Source organism: Perca fluviatilis, chromosome 7 (assembly GCF_010015445.1).
Source record: "Perca fluviatilis chromosome 7, GENO_Pfluv_1.0, whole genome shotgun sequence".
Taxonomy (NCBI): Eukaryota; Metazoa; Chordata; class Actinopteri; order Perciformes; family Percidae; genus Perca; species Perca fluviatilis.
The window spans coordinates 25,396,490-25,422,809 of NC_053118.1; the positions used below are offsets into that span (position 1 = coordinate 25,396,490).

The window sequence follows — 26,320 nt, forward strand, 5'->3', positions numbered from 1 at the left end:
CTATTGACTGGATTGGCATTCAATTTAATACACACATCATGTCCCTCTCAGGACGCTTTCTTTTATCGCCATCATCAGGTCAAAATGTTTATTACTCCAGTGTTTTGGTTTCTAATCAAACACCTGAAAAAACAAATGACTTTCCCTTCAGTCTCAGTTGTACTTTGTCTTTAGTGCTAATTAGCAAATGTTAGCATGATAACACGCTAACAGAACCCAAAATCAAGATGATGTCTTCAGATGTCTTGTTTTTTTCCGACCAACAGTCCAAAAACCAAAATATATTCAATTTACAATGATACGTGACAGTACATGGCTCTTGTGAAATGACTGATTACTGTGTAAGATAAGTATGAGTTATTTTAATGATGACAGAGAACAAAGGGCGTAATCACGAATGAATGAAGCCTTTCATGAAGGATTTATACAAGATGTATTGTGTTTTGAAATGAAACGCTTCAAGCAAAGAAGATACATTTTGTTGTGAATATTTTCAAACAAGCATCTGTTTTAAAATTAAATTTCCCATGGACACGTGCTTCTCTTGTTCATAGATGTGTGTCAGGGTCCCTCTTACCTGTAGCTGGATGTCTCCTCAAATATCTTCTACCATCCCTCTTTAAACAGCAATTTGTAAACAACTTTTCTTTTAGTGCCATCATCAGGTCAACTTTAATTTCAGTAAATTTAGAATGTGTGCATAACTATAATAATGAAAGAAAAAAAGTTGCTGTTCTATCTATCCTTTATATCCACTGAAGTATAAAAGACAGATAAGAAAGCTGAAGAATATGTGTTGTCTCTATTAGCAGCCAGTGAAGCTCTCACCCTTCACTTAACCTAAAATAATAACAAAAATTTACCTAAAACCTTTATTTACCACACATACTAGGCCTACATATTGAACTGATATGTATGAACTTAATGAATTATGGCATATTCTTTTAAAAATAAAATATAATAGGACATATTTTGTATTTTTGTATTGTTGTATTATATATGTGGTAGGCCTGTAAACCTCACCAGGTGTTTTCAACATTGCAATGGATACATTATTAATTTTTAAACAATTTAATAAAGGGTTACATTTCTAATGAGTATTTCTTGCATCCTAAACATCACAAAATCTGCACCACTAGAGTGGGAAAACTAACAACCTCTGCTTCAGCGTCCACAAGAGGGAGACACTATCTCAGACACTGCTCACCAAGTTCAGTATTGTCACTGAAATCTGATTGTTTTACCCATTTAAAGCTTTAGTGCGTAACTTTTTTTTTATATTAATTAACTCATTTAGCTTTGCCAAATGAGTTGCTACAAAGCTAAACAAGACTATCAGCTTTACAAAACACTCTCTGTATTTCTCAGCATGGCTGTGTTTAGAAATTGTTGTCGTCCGGCGACTTTTGCGCGCAGAAACTTAAGTGAAGATAATAACCTCTTCTGAAGAGTCCATCATGTTTTTTTAATCCTCCGTGTCCTCCTTGGCTACTAGAAATTGCGTGGAGGAGGGGCGGGGGCGCGTGCACAATGACCGAAGGCTTGTGTCATGTGGATGCAACAACAGTGTTGTTGTCATTACTTAGAATTCCTCATGGGGGCGACAGAAACTACGCACTATTGCTTTAAATGTCCAGAATTTTCCAGCTTAATTTACCTTAACTGACAAGCATATACTTGCTTTAAAAATACTTTAACATCTTATGACTAAACAAAAGTACTTGATTTAGATTTTCTCCAGTTGTGCATGCTGCAACAGCACTTACTCAGCAGACAACGACAATAGTAGTTTGTACAATCTTGTTCAAATGTAGTTTCATTCTTTGGAGATGTAGTTCTAAATGCTCAGAGTCTAGTTGCACTTTTCCTCTTCTGGCACAAGAGGGCCTTGTGTTACCTAGTGATCTAAGCCACGGATGGCTACTCTCTGCATTCATCATGCTGCAGTGTAAGCAATGAGCTCTGTCAAGTGTGTTCAGGATGAGACTGTCTGTTAAAGAGGTAAGCCTGTGTTTTTCACAAACAATTATACTTAATGCCAGAGGAAACCATAATGGTTGAGTGCCTTGACAGCTGCAAAGCACGTTAGTGTATAGTGTCAGGGTTTTTTAGGGACTTTAGACACCAAGCTTGACTTTCCGTTGCCAGCTCCACACTTCAGTAGAAAGAGGAAAGTCCCAAATTGACCCTGGTAATCAGAGCCCGGTCTGCGGGTGGGGTTGGATAAGATTGAAGACAAGGAGATGAGGTGTGATGTGTGTGTGGGTGCATATGCATGCTTGAGTACGCACATTTATGGTTTGTATGAGGGATTGTGATCAGGTAATGTGGCCACTGCAGGGCAGCTGTGATATGCCATCAAGTCAGTCAGTTTGAATAGGGCATCTTCTCTCTAAATTCTCCCTTTATTCTCCTTATTCCTGGAGTTCAAGTTCTGCTCTGAGTCTGGTGACATATGACCAACCTAAGGCAACAGATAACTGACTGACCCTGTGCATCTGATGCAAGTTGCAAAATCCAAACCAGGGTGCTAAACAATCTAGAAATAAGTATAATGCTTACTTGAGCTTTCACATCATGTTGATTTACAATGTTATGAGTTCCGATATTTGCAGAGATAAAGAAAATGGAGCATTTGTGAGTCCAGCATGTTATTACCATAGACTGTTAATATACAGTCTATGGTTATTACCAAAAACTATTATTTCAGCCTGGTCATTTATAGAAGAATACAATCAGCTGTATTGTACCACAACTGAGACAATAGTGTTTGTTCTAAAGCCTACTGTAATGAGACAGAGGTGTGGAAATCCACATGTCTGCTCACTTGAGGCACTGAAACATGAACACAATAACATTAAAAAAAATACCTTCCATGACATCAGTAGGCTATGAGGGCACAGAAAAGTTCAGAAAGGAAGTTTACCTTTCAAAGCCTTTCTGTTTTTGGTAGTCTTTTTCTATTTTTACATTGATCTGACAATAATACATAACAATGGTCATAGTTTCATAATAAAAGTATATCATTCAGCAGATTGCATGTTAAAGTCGGTCTTAACTTGTTGTATTCTCATCTATAAAGTGGGACAGTTGGTTAGACTTTTGACTATTGCAATAAAGAAAAAGGCAATACATTTGAAGACATTTGCAAGTTGAATACCTTAGCTATACTACCTGCAAAATACACTTTTCATATTGTTACTTTAGCTGGGTTTGCGTTTTTACAGGTATATCTGTCAACCTGGCCACACACACAGAAACACAAACACAAACACAAAAATGTCAAAAGAAGAAAATACTGACTTTAGCATTGTTGTCAGAAAAAAATAGTAATTCAGCTTAACATGTTTCCTTAATATCTGATGACATAGGATATTGCAGTCATTTTTGGATTTAATACAGTAAATGTATTACATATTGCACCTTTAGCCTAACTATTAAGAGTGCATTAAAAAGCAGTTGGGGTAACCAGCTGCCAATGGCCCAGAGCCTTATTCACATTCTGCAGTTACGTGCACAACCCAAGCACGCGAACCATGAAAAGCATCGATCCTTGAACTTCTTGAACTTCTTGAGAAATTCAGTATTAGATGTTTTGAACTTGCATGCAAAACAGACAGATGTCAGAGAGGTCGGAAATGCAGAAATTATTATGAATTCAACGTTTTCTCTTTTCCTCCCTTGCTCAGTTAATTTGCCCTGGTATCGCTTTGTTTCGTTTTAACGGGTACTTTCCCTTTAAAAGAAGATGAAACAGCTACCTGCAGTTGTAGTCTACTGTATGTGGACTGGGACACACACATGATCTACACCAAACTTCTATCGGCTGTTCTTCGAAAAATAGCCTGTTTGCATGAAGAGTCAATTACTTTGAACGCGTATCTAAAACACACCAGTGACACAAAAGGAAACAGAGTGATGCTTTGATCGCTGCCCATTTGATTTCATGGGGATGGGAGAAGCGCACTTGGCCACTTTGGGTGGACTGATCCCAGCAAACTGTCATTGAACGTTGAGAGGGTTACGCGCATACACCTGAAACTTCTTCCGATCCGGAGCGCCTCGTCCCCGGTTGATGCCGAGGATCATGACCATGAACGGTGACCAACAGTCGGTTGCCGGCGCACCGCTGGATCTGCGCACCACTAACCGAGAGCGTGGGAGCGCCGGGTCGAGGACTGCGGACTGTAAAGGTCGCTCCAAGGACGCTCGGGTGACAGGAGTCTCACCCGCACCCCCCGCGTGCACAGGCACGGACAGTTTGGAAATACACTGCCCCACGGTCCGAAGCTCACCGGGCACAGAAACCGGCGCTGCGAGTCGCAATAAGCGGCCAGCGGACAAATCTTCCTTCAGGCTTCCTTTTAGGAAACGCCCGATTCCTGTCGAGCCGGAGACCCAAAGGCAGTCACCGGCTCCACCAGAAAGTGGAGACCGGTTTTCTCCTGCGGTAGATACGGACTTCACATCACGAGAGAGTTTAGACGGTCGTTTGGGAAGAGCCACGAATGAAAGCAGGGTCGGCACAGCACCAGTGACTCCCAGGCGTGTTGAAGAGGCAGGACAGAGTCCAGATGGGTATCCCATCTGCTTTTTGCCCTCGTTTGACTACGGTAAGCGTTGGTCTATTTTTGGTCTACTACCCCAGCAGTATAATACAATATTTTTTATTGTATTCTTAAGTCTTTTTTAACTCCTAGCCTATATATAGCCTAACAAGAATCATTTCTGAACTTTCTTTTACACATCACAGTTTTGCTGTGATTGCTATAAAGTTCTCATCTGAAATATGTGATTTCTATTTTGTATGGCCAAAATAATCAGGCTGGGTGGGACATACATGCATACAGGGTCTCTGTGCACTCTTTTGAATAGTAAGACTAAGTTAAGAGACACAATTTAGATTTCAAAGGCCGAGCATGGCACAACCTGCAGGGGCTCTGTAGATAATTTGTTTCGGAATTACATGAATTATGCCATTTTGTCATTAGTGTCTCACAAGTAAAGAAAGACAGTGGAGTTGTTGATGCAGCAGTGACTGCTGAATCAATGAGAAAATGTCCAGTCAGCTATTCTGTAGCTATTCTTGTGACAAAAGTAGCTCACTGGGTCAACTCATAGCTGAATACCAAACGCACACCTTCATGCACAGTTGCACACTTTCTTATTACAAAAATGACTTGTTTGCCAGGGCAGCATTTTCATTGTTATGCTCATCATTTTCTCTTTTTCTTCTTCCTCTTTGCCACCTTTTATGTCTCTCTCTCCCTCTATTTCTGTGTCATTCCTGCTCAGGTCCATACCCAGTGTACCGTTTGCCCCCTGTCGCAGAGCTGAACCACCATCTGGTCCACCAAACCGAAACCCTGCTGACTGGTATCGCTCTGGCTACACATCAAGATGAAGATGGAGACACGTATGTTGATGTTTTTAAAATGGCTTAGGTTGTAATTCCTGTCACATATCCAAGTCAATCATGCATATGGTAAACTTAAAAGGTTCCTATGATTCATCCACCACATGCATTTTTTTTTATTATCAGCACATTTTATTCACAACAGACAGTCATAACTTAGCACAATTCTCAGATCTGAAATCTTACCACAGTCATAAATATTCATAGGATTTCCAGCAGATGGAGATCATTTATCGTCATTTTCTTTAGACTGAGCAGATCAAGTTCACATCTTGACCTGTCTAACAAAGAGTTTGAACTAGTGACCACCCGTAAGTTTAATAAGCAAAACATTACTATAACTTCTTAGAAGTAGTGACTCATCAGTTGCAAACTTGCCAAATATGAAAGTCAAACTCAGTTTAAACAGTCCAAAATTTAAAAGTCTAAAATGGATGTGTAGTGTGTTTTGTTCAAATAGTTTTCATTATAAAGGTCATACTTTAATTAGAAACGAAATACATTAGTTTCTGTACTTTGATGCCCTCTATGGTGGCAAGAAGCAATTGAAAGCCAGACCCACATCAATATGTTGGGTCTGGGAACTCACCATTGGCAGGGCTCAATCCGATGGGCGGGATAAACGGTTGTCTTTCAAATTCCCTCTGCACTCATAGCCACACCAGACTAACGCTAGTTGATAGATTAAACTTTTGCCGTACCGGTCAGCAAAACTCCGAACACATCTTCGTTTTTTAACTCCAAGTCTTCCAGAGTCATGGCCAAACTGATTCGAAAGACCGCTGCTCGCCAGCAGCAGCAGCCATCTTCTTTATTTTCAAGTAGCAGGGAATTCACGTGGAACCGTCGCAACTCTGCTGTCCTTATGTTAAGCCCGCCCATCGACTCTATACACGATGTGATTGGCCTGACCAGAATTTGGTTTTTCCAGCTCGCAAGCCAACGGAGAGTTGCTAGACTGACCCTGGCTGCAAATTACATTTGCTGCCGCTAGGGTGCGTCTAGATTTCTAGGCTACATGTGGGGATGAATGAGTCCAAACTAATAGAAGAGATATCGGTACACTTAGATATGCAGTATTCCGTGTATGCACAATACCAGGACTCTAAACCCATCATCATTAATTGGATCATTTACACCTCAGGTTTTCCTACTGTGCCATGTTATAATGTCTTGCATGAAAAAGTCATGTGACATTTAATTCTGCATTATAGCTTACCAGCCAATGACATACTGCAGATCTGTACCCTGCCTCTCTTTAACCTGCCCGGCCTGACCCTTTTACTACTTGACCTGTCTTTTCAAATGGAAACCATTAACATTGTCATAAAGATGGTCACATACATAACAAGTCAATACAAGTGATTCATTGGGTAGACCCAAACAACATTAGTCTGACACGGTCTGACCTTATAAACAAAAGGTTTGCTGTTGCACAACCTGGATGTGGTTTGTGAGACGTCTGTAATATCATCCAAGTTTATTTGTTATGCTCTCTGTGACTCACCTGGTTCTGCATATTGAACAGATACAGTCAGTGCCCCCCTCACATCCAACCAAATTCTTTACTGTTGTTTCACTTCCTGTAAGGGAAACTGATTTAGTGTCAATCAGGAATGATTCAATAAGTGGCAATGGAGACTTTGATCGCATACACTAACCTGGAAACTATAGCACTTGAGTCTGAGCTGCTTCAATAAATAGGCATTGCATGTTTGTGTTAGTGTGTGTGTGTGTGTGTGTGTGTGTGTGTGTGTGTGTGTATGTGTATGTGTCAAGCAACCTATAATTTTAAGTGTAGGATGGGGGGTTAGGAATGAGAATAGATGTACACAAGACACTGGAGGAGTTCTCGACACCACATGAATGCAAATATTAAACTTTAACGCATGGTTACTTTACTTTGTCTAAAGTCTTAACACCCACCCACACACTAACTGAAATCACACACACATATATACACACACACACACACACACACACACACACACACACACACACACACACACACACACACACACAGTCTTATGACTGAATACATAGAATGTCCAAGAATTTTATGTCTTTGATGTTGCGGTTTCAAAAAGTATCAGCATCATTTGCATCCATTCGAAACAATCTCGTGATCCATTCGAAACAATCTTGTGATGGCCAACATTAAGCCATAACTCCCGTGACATGTCACAGCTGCTCATTGTCTCATATCTGCTTCAGAGACTCATAATCACTCTGACACATCCGCTATTGACAGATAGTAGCGAGGAAATAAGAAGATAATTACACATCACAGAAAAAGATAATTGCCACAATAAAAAAAATACTTTTTCATTTTTTATATTTGCAGAGGTAAAAGCCTGTATATATTTTTTTTTACAGTGTGACTTTTTAAACACTGGTAACCTATAACCTGATTTTATCTTTCACCTTCACTTATATCGTCATTATAATAAATTGTTGACACTCCACTCTGGAGCATTTTACAAGAATGCTATCCAAATTTGCTGTGCAGACACAAAACCAAAATGAAGAACATTATCTTATTACTATAATGACTTAAGGCAACAAGACTTTCGCAAAACCCAACCCCTTTGTAATGAGGTTGAGACCTTGTGTAGTACCTACTTTTTGCTTTGTGGTTGTTTTAAACTTTGTGTGAATTCTGCAGAAAGAAACATTCTCAGTCCCCCTTTGCTTTTCACACTGTCTGTATGTACATGAGTGTGTGTGTGCGTGTGTTTGTGTATGCATAATGTGAGTGACGGTGAGCATGCGATCGTCTTACGTCAATGGGGTGTTCATCTTTTTTTCTCAGCGCCTTTGAGCCCCTCAGTTTCGGGAAAACCAGTGAGGGCTCAGTTTTAAACACGATTGCGGTTTTTCTCAGGTGTCTCGGTCTCTCTCTCTTTTCTTCTCTGTTTTTAAATGAATGGGCTCAAAAAACCCAAACATCCGCTCCTCACTTCCTCATTTACCGCTTTCTTTCTATCAGCTTCATCTCTCTCTGCAGATGTGTATTGTTTTACAGCTCCTACAAATTAATTCCTACATGCTTCCAGTCAGTCACTGCATTTACTGTGCCTGCACAATAACTATATTATATGCAGAGTTTGGTGATACTCTGATCATTGAAACCATCATGTAAACACCTTTACTGGGTCATTATCTACTTGCAGACTTAGATCATTTCAAATTACTATGGAGAACCAATACTTTGATTGTTTGTTTGTTTTTCCAGTATTTCTATTCTGCACATGCCCTGATCCAGATGTAAACATGTAAATGTTTCTGAAAAGACAAACACAAACACAAGATTAAAAATCCACAGCCACACCAACGGTTCTGTGAGACTATACACATGCTTTGAATTAAATGCTAACGTTGGCATGGCAACATGCCCACAATTACAGATGATGGAAATACAGTTTTTTAGGTATTTGGAAAAATAAAATATTCGCCGTCATGAAAAGTGAGCAGATCATTAAGGATTACTATTCATCCCGAGGGCGACATTAATGTGTGTAGCAAATGTCATGGCAATCCATTCAATAGTTGTGAGGACGTTTGCCTCAAAACCACAAATGTCGGCTTCATGGTGCAAGAGGAAAAGTCATGGGTTTTATCCTCTGGGCACCATGGATATCTGATATCTGTGCCAAATTCCATGGCAATCCATAAAATTGTTGTGATATTTCACTCTGCACCAAAGTGGTGGACCGATGGGCCCTAGAGCCATGCCACTAGCATGACCAAAAACGAATAGACGAAAAATACAACATATTAACCATCTATTGACAGTAAACAAAGTATTTCTGTTTATTGTATGCATACGGTATGTAACGGTACTGAGTCAGACAGCCTTTTCACACTGAAGCAACAACATAGGAAAATGCCACTAAAGTTATATGACCTGGGTCTACGCTCCCCCCTGCCCTATTTTACTTTCGTCCAACACAGCTTGCCTGTGCTATAAAAGAGTGAACACAAGTTCATAGTATCTGTGAGATTGTATGTGCTGTGTTTTAAACTACCCAAGTATTCTGTTGACATTCACAACCCATATTTGAACAGATTAATGTTCAATATCCTGTATCATCCATGCATTGAGCTCAAATACTGTACAAATAGTTGCTTTCATATAGGAGCTTTAAAAGGGGCATCACACACTCACCCGCTCAATAACTCTCTGACTTACTCAAGGTTAAACCTCAAATGCACTATGATGGCAAACAAAACAACAAACTTCTTCTTCATCCAGGTTTCCCCTATGAATACCTTTACCCGTAAAACCTGGAAGTAGCATCATTCTTCGTGACGAACACAGCAGACTATACAATGGGACGTTTCTTGTTAACTGGACTGGGGTGCGTCTCTGCTTCTCTTTTGTTTACTATTCACAAACACCGACACATCACCTCATTGCTCAGCTGAGGGCTATTTCACAAAACCTAGATACGGTTTAAGCCGGGATTTCTCAGTTATCCTGGATGACTTAAGCCTTGCCTCGATTTAACGAAAGCAGAAGCACCTAAGTTCAGTTCAGTTCAATTTTATTTATATAGCACGTTTAAAAACAATCATAGTTGACCAAAGTGCTCAACAAGCTCCAAAAATCAGAGATATAATATCCACAAACAATACACAATATACAATACAAAAACAACAACCAACTATAGAAAAAGGTCAAGATATCAAAGCTCAACTTGAATTGAAAGCCAATGAATAATAGTGGATCTTAAGCAAGGACTTGAGCGTTTCAATGGTCCGAGCTGTTCTTATATTGAATAGGTAGACTATTCCACAGGTTTGGAGCAGCCACTGAAAAGGCTCGGACACCTTTGTTTTTTAACCTGGATCTGGGCACATCGAGGAGCATCTGATTGGAAGACCTCAGTGCTTTGACAGGTGTGTGGACATTTAAGAGCTCCGATAAATAAGAAGGCGACAACCCATTTAAGATCTTTAAAAAACAATTAATACAATTTTAAATTCAATCCTGAAAAAGACAGGAAGCCAGTGGAGCGTGGCCAAAACCGGTGTAATGTGGTCGCGCTTTTTGGTCCTGGTTAAAAGTCGAGCTGCTGCATTCTGGACTAACTGTAACCGACGAAGGGATGACTGATCCAATCCAACATACAAAGAGTTACAGTAGTCTAAACGAGACATAATAAATGCATGTATGACTCTTTCGAAGTCTTTGCGTAGCAGGTAGGGCTTAACCTTAGCCTCAAGTCTCAGCTGGAAGAAGCTGGTTTTAACAACAGAACTAATCTGTTTGTCAAATTTAAAAGTACTGTTAAAAAGTTACCATGGAGATTTATTGTGTGGAGCTAGCCTGCTCCTGACCAGGCTAACAGCCATAATTTATTAATCCTGGAGCCTTTTCTGTTCACTCACCAGTGGTTTTAGCTATTGTTGCTGTTCAGTTAGATAATGTTATTATTTTAACATTGTGACCATTGTTTTAAAAAGTATTCATGTGACAGTTGTTGATGCTGTTTTTTTTATTAGATTAGAAAAGGCTGATACAGTTTCAAATGTGTTTTAAATGAAGTCAGTGATGAAGGGCAGTATATAAAGTTGTATACTACATGTGTGTTTCTATAATGGTTCTAACAATGGCTGACTGGTCAGAGACCAATAGATCTTTTTAGATTATTTATTTATTTTTCTATTCTTTAAATTAAAAATTTAAATCCCATTGACACTGTAGGATTTTATTCTAAAATGTGACCGATGACCGGTCTGGCCCTAAAAAGGCCAGACTTAATCTGACTCCAATTCTATGGTCACTGAATAGTGTTCATTTACTGGTAGATCAGAGAAAAAGACTCAGGATTCAAAATAAGACTCAGGATTCGTCCAGTTAAAGTTAATAACAAGCTTTAGTGGATGATATTGCAAAATACAATAAACTTGTGCACAAGGATCAGATTACTTCAAGACAAAGTAGCCTATCGCTACAACCTAGCAAACAGACAGAGATTCCCCCAGCATCTGATCCCGGCTAACCCAGAACCTTCACTTTTTATTCACTCTCTCTGCTTCATCCGTGGTGCTGTTATCAGTTGGATATAGTCCCGATCTTCTGGCTCCAGCCGGCTAAAGATATGTAACACATTGTATAAAAACATGACCTTGACTTCCCATTCTCAGCTCATAAAGACAAGCTGCTATTGTTGAATATGAACCTCTGTCTTTTTTAATCTCCTTCAAACTTACAGAGTTTTCCAAGAGTCAGGTCATTCCACTATACTTTGTGTCACATATCACGCACTTACAAAATGCTGACCTTGTTGCCTGTTCCCCCCTTGATAAGAGAAGACCTTTTCATTTCAGGCATTATCTCACCCTCCTTTTGTAATGTCAAATCACTGTAAAACCAGATGGACCCAGGGAAACGAGACAACAAGGTCAAAATCATGAACTCTACAAACCTGTTAGCTTACTCTCACAAATATATTCTAACAACACCCCTTTAGTATGAAAATCTCATATTTTGAAACTGCCGCTGAAAACGGGAGAATCTCAACAAAGCTGGAAGTTGTCGTTAACCTCCCAGTGCCTGTAACTTTGTCACGCCCATGGGTGTATTAAGAGAACAGTCACGCCCCAACATTTACATAGGCTACACAACTGACCTGAGATCAGGTAGTCTTCTGAATCTAGCTAGGTCACGCAGATCTCTGCTATTCCATTACAAAATTCACTTCTGAAACTTTTTTATGCGAGAAATCAACTATGTAAAGCTCAAATATGGGCCGCTTTACGAAAATGGATGGCTAATTGCAAATTTTGTCCGACTGTGTGTCGGAGTTCAGCACCGGTGCTGCCTGTGTTGCTACCTCGCCGCCCGGCCTGCCTTCCTTCACAGACCCCGGCCTGCTATGAGGTACTTGGAGCTCCGTCACGACTGGCAGCCCACTGCACTCCATACCCGCGCAAAGTCACCGTCTCTTGGGCTAATGGACAACCAAATGCCCGTGCCCTGACAGAGCTCCAGGGCCTGCAACTCCCCTCTTCCTGCTAGCTAAATGCCGGTGTATGTGAGTGAGAGCGCGATCAGCGAGCTTGTTACGCCAGCAACCTCTTACCACAGGTTTCAGTTAATCTTATAATGTGTGTAATTATAATGTGTTGAGTTATTTAAACAAACGATTGGGGAAATAAACGCCGCTTGTCCGTGAGTCTCATTGATAGAGCCTGCGGCTGGATGGAGCTCTATCACAAATTCACAAATACTCATTAACTTGAAAACAAAACATTTAGATAGCTAGATGTTGTATAAGTGGCGTGACGAAATTCAAACTGTAAATATACTCGAATTACGCCGAAAATGAAGCTAACTATCCGTGATTTGTAGCTACATATAGCTAGAATTGAAGGGGCAGTCGCAGCTAACGAAACACCTAGCTAGTCTTCACAAATATTCATTAATTTGAAATCAGACACCGTTGTTAGCTTTATAAGACATTTAGGTAGATGTTGTATGAGTGGCATGTGTGTAACATGTGGTAAGAGATTGCTGGTGTAACAAGCTCGCTGACCGCGCTCTCACTCTCACACACGGGCCATTTAGCTAGCAGTAAGAAGGGAGTTGCAGGCCCTGGAGCTCTGTCAGGGCAGCGGCATTTGGTTGTCCATTAGCCAAAAGACGGTGACTTTGCGCGGGTATGGAGTGCTGTGAGCTGCCAGTCGTGACGGAGCTCCAAGTACCTAATAGCAGGCCGGGGTCTGTGAAGGAAGGCAGGCCGGGCGGCGAGGCAGCAAAACAGGCAGCACCGGCGCTGAAATCCGACACACAGTCTTACCAAATTTGCAATTGGCCACCAATCAATTATAGTTGATTTCTCGCTTAAAAAAGTCTCAGAAGTGAATTTAATAACGAAATAGCCCGACAAACAATGTATAACTTTGCAGTGTCTGAAATATGAGACCTGCTGTCGAGTCTCCCATGTGTTTCTATGTAGTTTGCTCAAACCAATCAGCGAGCACTTCATTCTGAATATTCCTGAGCATACCATATTTGGAAGAAAAGCTCTTGTTCCAAATAGAGCCATATTCACAGGGTAGTTAAGGGCCCAATAAAATAGCATTCGGGCAATTTTCAGCCCAACCAATGTTACATACCCCATTAGGAGGCCTTAAGGAACAGTGTAAAATACCCTATATAATCATTCTATCACCCTTTTAACAATAAAGGATCATGTATATTACTCTTCCGTGTGCTTTTTATTTGCCATTCTTAGCACACAATTTGTGTTCTCTTCAGTAAACTGGGACTATCATTTGAGAGTATTGTACAATTATAAAAACCTAGCAATTATAAAAAAAACAAACCAGGATGCACAGATAAGACTAGGTCAAGCCTCGCTTTATCAGTTATCCTGGATTTATAAATTCTACTTTTGTGAAACAGCCTCCAGGTCCACAGACCACAGGATATGTTAGACTTCATTCTGATCATTCAGTTTGGCTACCTCTATACCAAACAGGATACCGCACCATGCTGTCTTCTCTTTTTTCTTGCAGTCTCTTTTTTGCTTGCTGTCTCTCTCTCTCTCTCTCTCTCTCTCTCTCTCTCTCTCTCTCTGTATCTCACACACACACACAAACACACACACGCACACACACACAGTTACACTGGGACTGTCAGTGTTAATGTGGCAGGCTCGGGACTCCTTTCTGCGTCAGTGCTGCTGGGTCTGAGGTTATCTAGGGCTGTGGTCTGCCCCACTTCCAGGAACTAGAAACAGTACAGTTTCATCTTTAGAGAAAAAGAGAGATATGGATGCAGAAAGAAAAGATTTTAACAAGAGAGACAAAGTCACTTTAGGCCTATATGAAGGCAACTGTTGTTACATTTGTTGTTGATACATTAGTTGGGCTCAATGCTTAAAGAAATGAGTAACTATATCTGACTGTGGATATCCTGTACAATGATTGGTCACTCCAATCACCGCAGGATTTATTGACAATGCAAGGGGATTTTTAGGCAAATGATGGGTGATGCTAATAGCGTGTACAGTAAATATGATAATCTGTGTTGATACTGAGCTCAGTTACAGGAACAGGGACCAGCTGAGGAAAGAACCACAATGCTCCCGTTCCAACATACAGTTCTGCTTTTCTACTGTTCGCTCTGATGTCAGGAGCAAATCATCTGATTGTTTACAGCAGTTGCAATTCCAACCTGCTCTTGAATAGCACCATTTAGTTTGAGTGTTGATGTCCATGCTGGCTAATTCATGGGCAATTATCCATGTATGTACACATACACACACAGTTTATCCACAATTTGCATTTATTTATATATACACGGACATAGTAGAGCATGATTTTTTCCCTGCAAGTGAAGGTTGGCACATGCTTATGCTTCAGTTTATGTAACAGAGCAGAGGCATTATTCTGTTCATACTTGCCTTCATCAAGTTGTCAAAGAATGTGAACGTTTTTATTGTGAGTGTAGATATTATGTAAACTGTTTGTTTTTCTATGTGGTTGGAAGAGATATTAGAGTAACGTGAAAGGCTACTGTAATAAGGCAGATACATGAACCACCGTTTTGATAAAATGTGCAGGGATGTGTAGTTGTTGTGTACAACTGTATAGAACTTAGCACTATACGTCAGAGTTCCTGTTGTTTGCTTAGAGAGGTCTTTAATCTATATTTTTTCTGGCAGGAAATTACTGTCATTAATGACTCCTTGTCAGTGGGACATGTCGCTGGGAGGAAGTGTTGCAAGTGCTTTTGTCATTATAAGAACTTATTTTCTGACCTCAAATTCTGTGCAAGGGTACTTTTAACTTATCAAGAAGTGTCCCCGTTTCCTGTGGCATGATTGTCTGATTATGACTTATCCATTGGTGGATTGATGAAGCTGACTGAGTAAACCTACAGAAAGAATCTGTCAGAAACCATACAGCTTAATGGCTGGATTTTACAGCACACAGAGCAAGATAAAGAAGGAAGTGACATAAAACCAGTCTGGCTCTTACTGGAAGCTGCTTCTTCTGCCAGCAAAAAACAAAAGAATATGAAAACTGCTATATGGTTTTCTACAGCATGCCCTCCCCCCTGCTTAGTTTATTGCCTTTCCCTGTCCTAAACTTTGGCCTGCATTTGTTCTTTCGCTTCACATATATACCACAGATAGTGGTTTCCCCTTTAGTCTTGATAAGGGTGTGATAAGAGCGGTGTGAGTCATGCCTGTACATCTGTGGAGCTCCTTGGTACAACTGTTAGTGGGATAATTTTTTTGATCAAGTGAATTTGCTAATTCTGATACTTAAAAACTAAAGTCCTTCACAGGTTAGATTTGAAGGTCATGAAGAGAATGTGTGATGTTTCATCCCAAATGAGTGATATCGACTGTATACACTGACTAAAGCAATAGTTTGATAGCTGTTAGCTTAGGATTAAGACAGAAAACAAGGTGAAAGCTAGCCTGGCTCTGTCTGAAGGTAACAAATATGACTAGCAGCACATCAAAAACTCACTAACAAACATGTTATATCTCATTAGTTTAATCCGTGCGAAAACCATGTTAACGTAAAAAAGAAGTTTGTTGTTACTGTGAGGTTGCCAGGCAACCAGCCAAGCTGTCAATAAGTCTCTTCTCCTAGCCCAGAGATAGTCCAGTACATAACCCTGTAAAACATAAAACACTTTCTATTTATAGAATAAACAATGAGATATAATGTGGGCTTTAGAGGTGCTGGTACAGTAGATGGCTTTTGTTTTACAGGTGTTATGCTAAGCTAAGCTAACTGGCTGCTGGCTGTGGCCCTATATAACTCTAATGGACAGACCCAAGTGTGGTATTAATCTTCTCATCTAGTTCTCAGCAAGAGAGCAAAGAAGCCCATTTCCCAAAATGTTGAACTATTGCTTTTAGTTTCCCTTTTGACTGACTTTATTGCTACAATGTGGGAATGTGATTTGTAGTGCTCTGGGTTTGAACATTTACAGACGTACTGCCATCAGTCATGCAGCACATCCTTATCACATCACCAAATTGCTGAAATTAAATGCCATGTCATTTGTGGAGATTATTGCACTTAAGATACATTTTGCACATGCTTATATATAGTATATTTATAGTTCTGATTAGTTATCAGTCATTTTCTACTTAAGCCAAGAAGTTGAGTGTCAGTGGATCACAATGTCAGGAGAACCTGCTGCGACCCACTTAAATAACATTTGAAATCTTCTGAAAATTTTGTCTTTCAACTGTTAAAGTAAAAAAAAAAATATGATGGGTCTGGGTTTTTTGTAATTATTACAGAGCTCTCCATATAGCTGTGGTGCAGGGGGAGTTGGCCATCGTCTGCAGACTGATTCAACTCCTGCTGTGGGCTCGCAGAGGCCTTGATGTCTACAACAACCTTCGTCAGGTAAAACAAATGCACTTTAAATACACACATGCATGCACACACAGCTGCTATTATTACTTTTACAAATGCAGAATTTGAACCAATAGTTTGGCATTTGAGTGAAAATGTTGTCTTCCTTTCAAATGTGTCAGCAATCAAATCCAATTTTTTTTTCAATGTTTTAGTTGTATTTCATAACACTCAGGATCAGTCAGTATAAAATGATGAAAGATAGATGTAGAATTGAAATGCAATGGGGTTTTCTGCCCCGACAACCACAGCACGCAAAACACATTCCCCTGCTGCCTCACCCTTCTGATAACAGTAACATGGAAAAGAATGAAAGAGGAAGTGCCTTGGTTTCCTCCTTGCCTTGCACCGTGTTATCACATACTCTTACAGTCATGGTGTTTGATGGTTATGCATTGGAATTCACCCTTCCTGGTTTCTCCACCTGTTCTTGCCACAAGCCAAAGCCTTGCACATACTGGGAAGGGCTACATGTGTTTTCCAATGTTTTGTTTTATTTTGTAACATGGTTTTCTAGTGCACCATTTCCAGGGTTTGCATGTTGGGTTTACCGTGTTGTGAAATTCAAAGAAGATGATTAATCAGAGCAAATTGTGACTCCCATGAACTCTCCTGAACCCTGCACTCATATCTCATGTCTTGGCCCTAACTACAAACACATGAACAGGCTGGAAAAGGGACATGACATAAGTTGCAAACATGTCATTTTAAACTCGTATTCCAGCACCTAATTAGCTTTTCCTGCACATAAAGAGTCTGTGCGAAACTCCTTGTCCACCGCAACTTTGGCTATTTACAATGATATAAATACAATCAATGAACTTTGACTGAGGTGACTAGTCTTTCCTATGAAAAAGTGACTGTGCCCTTCAACATCCTGCATAGTAACCTCAACAAAAGGGATAAACTACAGTGTACTTTACTGGAATGTACACAAGGAATTTTCTTTGAGTGTTTCTCAATCCAGGGCTGTCCCAGCCACTGGCTTTAAGCCAACACTCTTCCCCTCTGTTGTCTCTACCTCTTCACCCTCCTGCTCTGCATTCTGCCAGCTTTCTCTTTTTCATCCTTCAGCAGAGAAAGCACCTGAGCCATGCAGAGCTTTAGTTCTCAAGGCTGGGGTTTCACACCACACAGGACACCACAGTCTCTCTTACCAGAAATAACGCTGGTGCTATCATCCGTTGTTGTCTTTCCTCATCGCTGAGGCTTGACAGTATAGGTTTTGTGATATCCTGTGTCTACCCTGTGTATGAAAATGCATGCATGCATGCACACGACACACACACACACACACACACACACACACACACACACACACACACACACACACACAAACACTCTCTTTTCACACGCTCACATATATTATGCCATATGCAATTATAACCAAAAAGGGAGATTTTCAGGCTCAGGCCCGTCACAGTCATTTGCCTACCAGATTATGTGGTTTTAACTGAATGACAGGCATAAAGAACACACTTCAAAAGGGAACTTTTTCTAAATATAAAGTTTACCAGACAGACCTGAACACATTTTCTGGCACTGACCAACTTCCAAACAAAAAAAACCAACATAAAATACATATTATCCAATATTGATGACAAATCCTGAGTTTCTGTGGTTTTGCATATGGAACTTTTTGACAGAGTGTTACTATCAGTACCGTAACTAAACAATTGTGCAAGTGTCAGTGCTTGATTTGCCTTTCACTTCATGAACTACTATGATGGTAGAGACAGCTGTTTGATACTCCCACACTGGGTCACGCTATCAGGCTGTGCACAAACACACAGGGTAGTTGTCAACTTTTTGCTGCTCTCTCCACAGCTGATGGTGTATTGCAAGACACTGACACTAGTGGGGTTTGGGGACTGAATCCCCAGGGGCCTCCCACACTAAAACATGCACAAATTTACTTTAGATTAAAGTAATCCAATAAAGTGCATTTTGTTATTTCTACGTTACTGCAGCATGCAGACAATCTGTAACAATTCAATAATCACATCAATAAAGACATGTCTATAAATGATCACATCCTCTGTACTGTTGAAATCTTTTGTTCATATGACATTGTTTAGGTGCATGCTGGTAACATACCATTTTATTTTTTTAGTCTGAGGGTGAGGGTGTGTGTGCACAAGCGAGACATCTGTGTGTGTTTGTGTGCTTTAGTATCTCTGTTCCGAGAAGTCACATGACCCCCTTGCTTTGGGCTGTTTCTCAACATACCTTGGTTCAGAGGGTAGTTTACAGGGACTTTCCCTTGCGCGTGTCTGTCTCTCCCTCTCTCTCTCTCTCTCTCTCTCTCTCTCTCTCTTGTGCTGTCTCTCTGCCTGTCTCGCTCTCTCACTACTGTCCTTTTTCTCAGATCTCGCTGCATATATCTTAAGATAATTCAGGGTTTCTAACCATAACTGATGAACTGACTGATGCTATCAGCATAACTGTCAACAGCTCTGACGTAAAAGTGTGTGATGTTTATTTTGTGCAACAAGACTGACTTTACCCTATAGTGTTCACCACAAAAGTCTCTAGAACAGTCTCTATCTCCTTTAGTGTTGCCCTGCACCTTTCTTTGTGTTTGGCACTGCCTACAGCCCGGGGCTGTTCTTCATGCTTAGAAACCTCTCATATTTTTACCTCCTTCATGTTGATCTGCTCATATTGCAGGAATGCAAGTGTGCAAGGACAGACCCAAGGGAAAGAGAAGGGATTTTCCCTTGCTATCCTGTCTTTCCCCTGGACTCCCCTCTGCCGCTTCCGTTTCTTCCTCATTCCTCCATCTTCTCTTCCCACCCTTGCTCTTATCTTTGCTGGATTTTTGTTTTAGTCACTCTGAAATCCTTTACAGGAAGCCACAGCTAGACTCTGCCAACTTGCAGAGGTCTATTTTTAAGGCCTTAAAGGGCTGTAGTGTGGAAGGTAATCTCTGTAGTTCTGAAAATAGTTGAAAATAGTATTATGGCTGCTTTTCACAATGACAAATTTCTCAGGGGATATGATTGTGTATGAGTGAGTGAGTGAGTGAGTGAGTGAGTGAGTGAGTGAGTGAGTGAGTGAGTGAGTGAGTGTGTGTGTGTGTGTGTGTGTGTGTGTGTGTGTGTGTGTGTGTGTGTGTGTGTGTGTGTGTGTGTGTGTGTGTGTGTGTGAGTCACTGGATTCAGGGAAACAAGAGCTAAAGGGAGGAACACTGGCATTGACACACTGGAGGAATTCCACAGAGACGCTCTCCCACTGCTAGACTACTTTTTCTTTTTTTTTAATAGTCTTTACTGGAACAAATCCCCAACATACACACACACACACACACACACACACACACACACACACACACACACATACACACACACACACACACATACATACATACACACACACATACACAGTACAGTACAGTAACAATACAGCAAAAGTGAAACTTGGAGCAACAATCTGTTCCTGATTGCTGCGTTCATTGTGTAACTTAAATAGTAGCTAAAAATTCCAGGTTATAATACTTCCCTTTATGACTGAACTATTATATTGCTTAATTTAAAAAGAAAGTTGTCAGTGCCCCCCATGGCCAGAGTTAACATAATTATCAACAGGATGATACATGCTGACCTCACCCAAAGGAACATCCTAGATTGCCCAAGTGAATTAACTGAGCACGTAGTAGATTCATCCAGGAAAACACCTGGTCAACTGTGTGTACTTTTTGTTTTTCCTGTCCTTGCAGGCTGTTTGTCAGAACAGGTTCCCTTCTCATTTTGAATTACGTAATCACACAGTCTCACGCTAAGGTTGCTGCTGCTGTTGTTTGCTCTGTGATATATGGTGCAAAGGTCTCATCTTTGACAGTCAGCTATTTTTATGGACTTTGATGTGATTGCTGACAACTAAGAATTTTGGCATTGTGTGTGCATGTATGGGTTTGGTGTGTTGGGAATAGGTATGGAGTAAATGTGCCTGTAGGCTATCTAATGATCTTGTGATGTGTAATAACAATAATCTTACCAGAGATGGCTCCTTGTTTAGTTATATCAGGTGTTGGCCCGTCCTTAGAGGCATGGTTTGTATTGTGTCTCTGAACTTTAACCCGAGATGAAAGGAGGCCTTTACTAGAAATAATGGCATTCTTCCTCCATCATTTACAATAATGTGGTAATTGGAAGATTTGTGAAATTCATACTTTCTCACTTTTGTCTATGGGTCACATAACTTGTGTAACACACTTAACTTGTCTTTCTGGCAGCAGAATATCAAAAAAATGTGGCTTTCTTGCTGAGAGTTAGAGGATAGCACTATCAGGTCTAAACAGTAAATATGCAGCTACAGTGAGCTGCCGGTTAGCTTAGCTTAGCATAAAGATAGGAAACAGTGGGGAACAGCTAGCATGGCTCTGTTCAGAGGTAAAACAAATCTGCCTACAAGCACCAAACCAAGCCTGGCATATACACTGTATATAACAAACATATGACGAGATATGTAGGCAGATTTTGTTATCTTCAGACAGAGCCAGGCTAGCTGTTCCCTCTGTTTCTCAGTCTTTGTACTAAGCTAACTTTCTCATATCTCTTGCTTCATGTTAGCCACACAGACATTAGTGGTATCTTCTCATTTAACTCTCCACCGGAAAGTGTATTTTTCCAAAATATCAAACTATTCCTTTTATGGATTTGCAATTTGAAGAATGTCAACAAAAAAGCCTTGGGGAAGGGACCACATTATTACATTTGCTGTAAATCACGATCTGGGATTTCCACTATTGGATGAGCATGTTTTGTCAGAACAATGACACTAAGATAGATACTGGTTTTGAAATAATGACATCAACAGTATACAGAGTAAGACATATATTTATATCAGATTTTAAGAGATAGGAATGATGTCTTTGAGGATAGTAGAGAGTGGGAGCACTGTTCAGCATTAGTGGGGGGTTCACGCTCTCTGAATGCTGTCTAGTGTGTGCTGCAGTGTGAAAAATGAAAACTATTTAAAGAGACATTTTGTGGTTATCGACCTGAATACGCTGGTTTGTCTAAACTGTCATTTTTGCTCTCATCCTCCCCCTCAGACCCCTCTTCATCTGGCAGTGATCACCCAGCAGGCAAACATGGTGGAGGCTTTGTTGAGAGACGGGGCCGACCCTGCTGCCTTGGACCGTAACGGCCAAACAGCGCTCCACCTCTGCTGTGAATATTACCAGCGTGACTGTCTGTCTATTGTGCTTTCTCGCTCCTCATCCTCCATATGCCTGGAGATCAGAAACTATGAGGGTAAGTTGTAGTCTACAGAAGAAGCTCCTTTGGTCTGTATTGCATTGAAGTTGTTCTTGACAAAGACAGATCTTGGATGACTCACTAGCTCTTCTCATTAAGTTATTCAATCTAATAGAGCCTTGTGATTGACCATTTATTCCTCAGTGATTTTCTGAGTGTTTAATTTAATGAATACAAGCAAAGTCATAATCAAATTAGGAGTATTACATTAGGATATAATAAATAGACTTTGTCTAAGCATTGCTGCTTATATAGGAAGAAAAGGTGTTGGGCACCATTGTTTTTTCCACACATCACCCAGTTTACATTTACATCTAGATATTGCATACACTTTACTGTAATACAGAATAATTAGCAATACATGTGCAAGCAGAAACATGGTAAAATAGGTGAACAACCACATAGACTACATTACTTGTTTTTTGGGGGATATAAGAAATGTGAACTCTTGCTCAGGTAGGGGGTTTGGGTTGGTTGTTTTTGGGTGTGTGGGTGGGAAGAGAAGAGGACATGTCCTTCTTATGTGGTCTGATGTGGTGGCACATTGCCTCATCTCCCCAGTATGCCTGTCATGTCACCGCACAGGAGACATTTTTAGTGTGAAAGTAACAACTCTGCGTACAGGAGAAAGCCCCAAAAATACACACAGGCTCCTCTTTCTACAATGAGCATTAGTGGAGCTGAGTTTGTATGTAGGGATCCGATCTAATGACATGACAGCAACTTTAACTGAATAACAAAGTCTACTTAATTTAATTTGAATTAATTAGAATCAGTGATTTCATGTTTTGTCAAGACTAAGAGGGGGGGGCATTTTTCAGGTTTCACTTTTTTAATGGTGTATTTTCAGGTCTTGCAAACGAATGCTCCTGGGCAACTCAGCTCATTGAAAACACTGCTTGAAGAGTCCTAAAAATTATGAAGAAAAGTGAACTCATCACACCAATTCTGAAGTATCTCCACTGGCTTCCTGTGTGCCACATGATTGAGTCTAAGATGCTCTTGCTAGTCCAAAAACCTCTCAGTGAAAGAAACCTTGGTCATCTGGTAGCAGTCTGCTAACAAAACATAGTAAAGCAGCATTTAGTTATTTTGCGTAACATAGCTGGAAAAACACTTCCAGAAGATGATTTGCCCAAGCATCCTGCACTGTCTGTGATTTCTTCCTTTAAATCACTTTAAAATGTAATAATCCTTGTATTGTGTGTTTTAAATGTCTTATGCTGTACTTATCTTGTAACATCCTTTAATACTGCATTACCTTTGAATAAAACATGTGCTATACTATGTGTGGAGTGTATGTACAAACAGGTTAATGCAGTGAATATGCATTCATCTGGATTTGTGCACACTGAATGTGTCTATGTGTACGTTTGCATTTGCTCACTGTGAAACTCAGGTTCTGCTCTGTCCCTGTTCTCAGGTTTGAGCCCTCTCCATCTGGCGGTGCTGCGTGGCCATAAAGATTTGGCCAAAATGCTGCTGGATGCAGGCGCTGACATCAATGCTATGGTCAGTCTTTGTGCTGCACTGACTCAGCACTGACCAAGTTTCACAACATCACACAATTTTACATTTACCGTCTGTGCAGCCTCTGACTTCTCCCATGGTGCTTTTTTTTCTCTATAATCAGGACATTAAAAGTGGCCAGAGTCCACTCATGCACGCTGTGGAGAGCAATAACGCAGACATGGTCCACTTCCTCATTGAGGTAATAATGGTGTGTGGGCAGGGAAGGAGGGGAGAGAAGGGTTGTGACTCTCTTTCCAGCTCATATCTGCATACTGAGTTTCCCATTCTTTTTTTATCTTGTAGATAAGACCTTCAAAGAATTAGAGCAAAAATATTCAAAGTTTAACTTTATTATCAGAGCTTAGCAGATGTGTTGTACATGGGCAGAATTATCTTTTCTCCTTACTTAATCTGTCCTTGTAAAGCATTTTTTCTTCTTCGTCTCTCCTATCAGATCTAACTCACCCTCTCCATGGATCTATCTTCTGTTTCACTTTCTACGCTTAGCTGTGTCTCCTCTGCCTTTCTCTATGAATCACATCTGTGTCAACTTCTTCTGTTTTTCTCTTGCAGAGTGGCTGTGATGTTAACAGCCAGTCATACAGTGGGAACACAGCCCTGCACAGCGCCTGTGGTCGAGGTCAGGTGGACACGGTGCGGCTGCTGCTAAAGAGCGGAGCTGACAGCAGCCTCAAGAACTACCATAACGATACCCCTGTGATGGTGGCCAAGAACAAGAAAGTGAGCGAGGGGATGACAGAAAAAGAAAATGTGCATAATAAAACAGACCTTGCTGAAATGTAGCTAGTTTGTTTTAGCCCTTTTTATCGTTGTGTGTTGCTGCTTCAGGACAATTCAGATAGTGTCAAGAAAACAATGAACCCTAAAAATCGTTGCCAAATTACCTCTAAATGACTTCCTTGTGATTGTCAAAATGATGTCTGTCTCTCTCTAACGGCTCTGGTTAGGATAGTAGGAAGAAATGTTTGGAGCCAGAAATAGAAAGTAAATGTGTGTATCATTCCCTCTAGAGGACAGAGCTGAATGGTGCAGAGTTTGTTTGGCTCGAGAGTGGGTTTTTTTTGTAGATCACTGTGACAGTCACTTTAGGTCGTGCACACAAGTTTGTAAGAGACTGTAAATCTTTTGCAGATAGCAGATGTGTTGCGAGGGAGAGGCTCCAACCACATAAGAGTCCAAGATCAACACTGTGTGTCTCTCTCACCCCATGGGAGCAACTTAACAGAAAATGGTAAGAAAATGGACCTACAGGTTCACACACACACACACACACACACACACACACACACACACACACACACACACACACACACACACACACACACACACACACACACACACACACACACAAACACACTTAAATCACAGTATTTAATTTGTACTCTTTGCCTCTCCTTTAGGGTCCCCATCTCCCAGCCACAGTCATGGATGTTCACCTTCGACTACACCACACACCCCTCATCGTAGCACCTCTCACTCTCCAAAGACTCCATCTACCCTTGTATTTCCATTTTACTAGCTCTAAATTATTGTCGAGTGCAACTTGCAACTACCTCCACACAGCCAACCAATAAAGAGACTTCAGTGCCCATAAGGACATCCAGGAGAAGGTTCAGCCAATGGGATGAAGGAACAGTAAAAGACTCCACCTGAATTTAGACTTCCCTACAACCTGGCCTTCTTTTGCTGGACTCCATGACAAAAAACAGTCAAAGTTGGCATCCTTACTTGGGTTTTGATGCCTGGACAGAGTGCCTGCAGCGTCTTTGCTCATCCAGCTACTGTTGTGGTCAACCTCCTAAGGACCAAACTGGCGACTGACAAGCTGCTGCAGTGATCAGCTGGATTTCTTTACATGCATCTATGCAGCAATAGAAATGTGCCACTGCATGCAATCAAGGCTGAATGCAAAAGGACTGTTTGTAGACTGCCTGGAGATGTCAGTAAATTATGGACATAGGCCTGCCTCGTTTTTTTTTTTTTTTTTGATAGATAACTAGAGAGAGATGGCAGGAAATGAAGGGCAACAAACATTTTTACACCCTAACTGTTTCCAGTCTGCTTACTGTAAGGCTTGACCTGCTTAATATTGCACAGTTAAATTCCTTCTTTCTGCCATTTTAATAATCTATGTACACAGTATCTTTCAGATGTTTGTGTGTGTGTGCATAGGCCTGTGTGACTGTGTGTGTGTGTATGTGTGTGTGTGTGTGCGCGCGCGTGCTTGTGTTTGTGTGTTGTTTTATCACTGTCCAAAGTTGTGTATATATTTTTTTATATAAAATGTGTTCTACAGATTCACTTTTGTCTTGATTTTGTCAGCTTGTCCCACAACAACACATTTTAAAAGCAGTGTTGTGATTGGTCAGTGGGAGGTCCTTTGGAACAAAACCAGCCCCCCCCAAAAAAAGATATTAAATATTGTAGGGCCCTTTTGTTTATGTAAAGTGAGGCTGCTTTAAAATTAACCCACAGGCCTTTCTCCTGAATCAAAATTATAAAATTAAATGTACAACTGCACTCATTAAAACCCAGAACTGTGCTTTGTTACTTCAGTCCATGTGTCCAGATTTCACTCGCTTTCATCAAAAGTTGTACATAGCCTACGTTTTAAACAAAATGTTTCCAACAGATTCACCTTTGTCTTGATTTGTCAGCTTGTGCTTGTCCCACAGCGACATTTGTGAATTTGAAATCAGTGTTGTGA

The 26,320-nt window shown here is 40.6% G+C and overlaps 1 protein-coding gene across 1 annotated transcript; it reads left to right on the plus strand.

Annotated features, from left to right (window-relative positions):
- The first annotated feature begins 3,750 nt into the window (after positions 1-3,750).
- Positions 3,751-26,083, plus strand: bcl3 (BCL3 transcription coactivator). Its single transcript, XM_039806603.1, has 9 exons — positions 3,751-4,613; positions 5,296-5,416; positions 16,702-16,810; positions 21,876-22,077; positions 23,504-23,592; positions 23,714-23,791; positions 24,166-24,333; positions 24,745-24,844; positions 25,014-26,083. The coding sequence occupies exons 1-9, from the start codon at positions 4,076-4,078 to the stop codon at positions 25,130-25,132; spliced, it is 1,524 nt and encodes a 507-aa protein (XP_039662537.1). The 5' UTR covers positions 3,751-4,075; the 3' UTR covers positions 25,133-26,083.
- Positions 26,084-26,320: the final 237 nt, after the last annotated feature.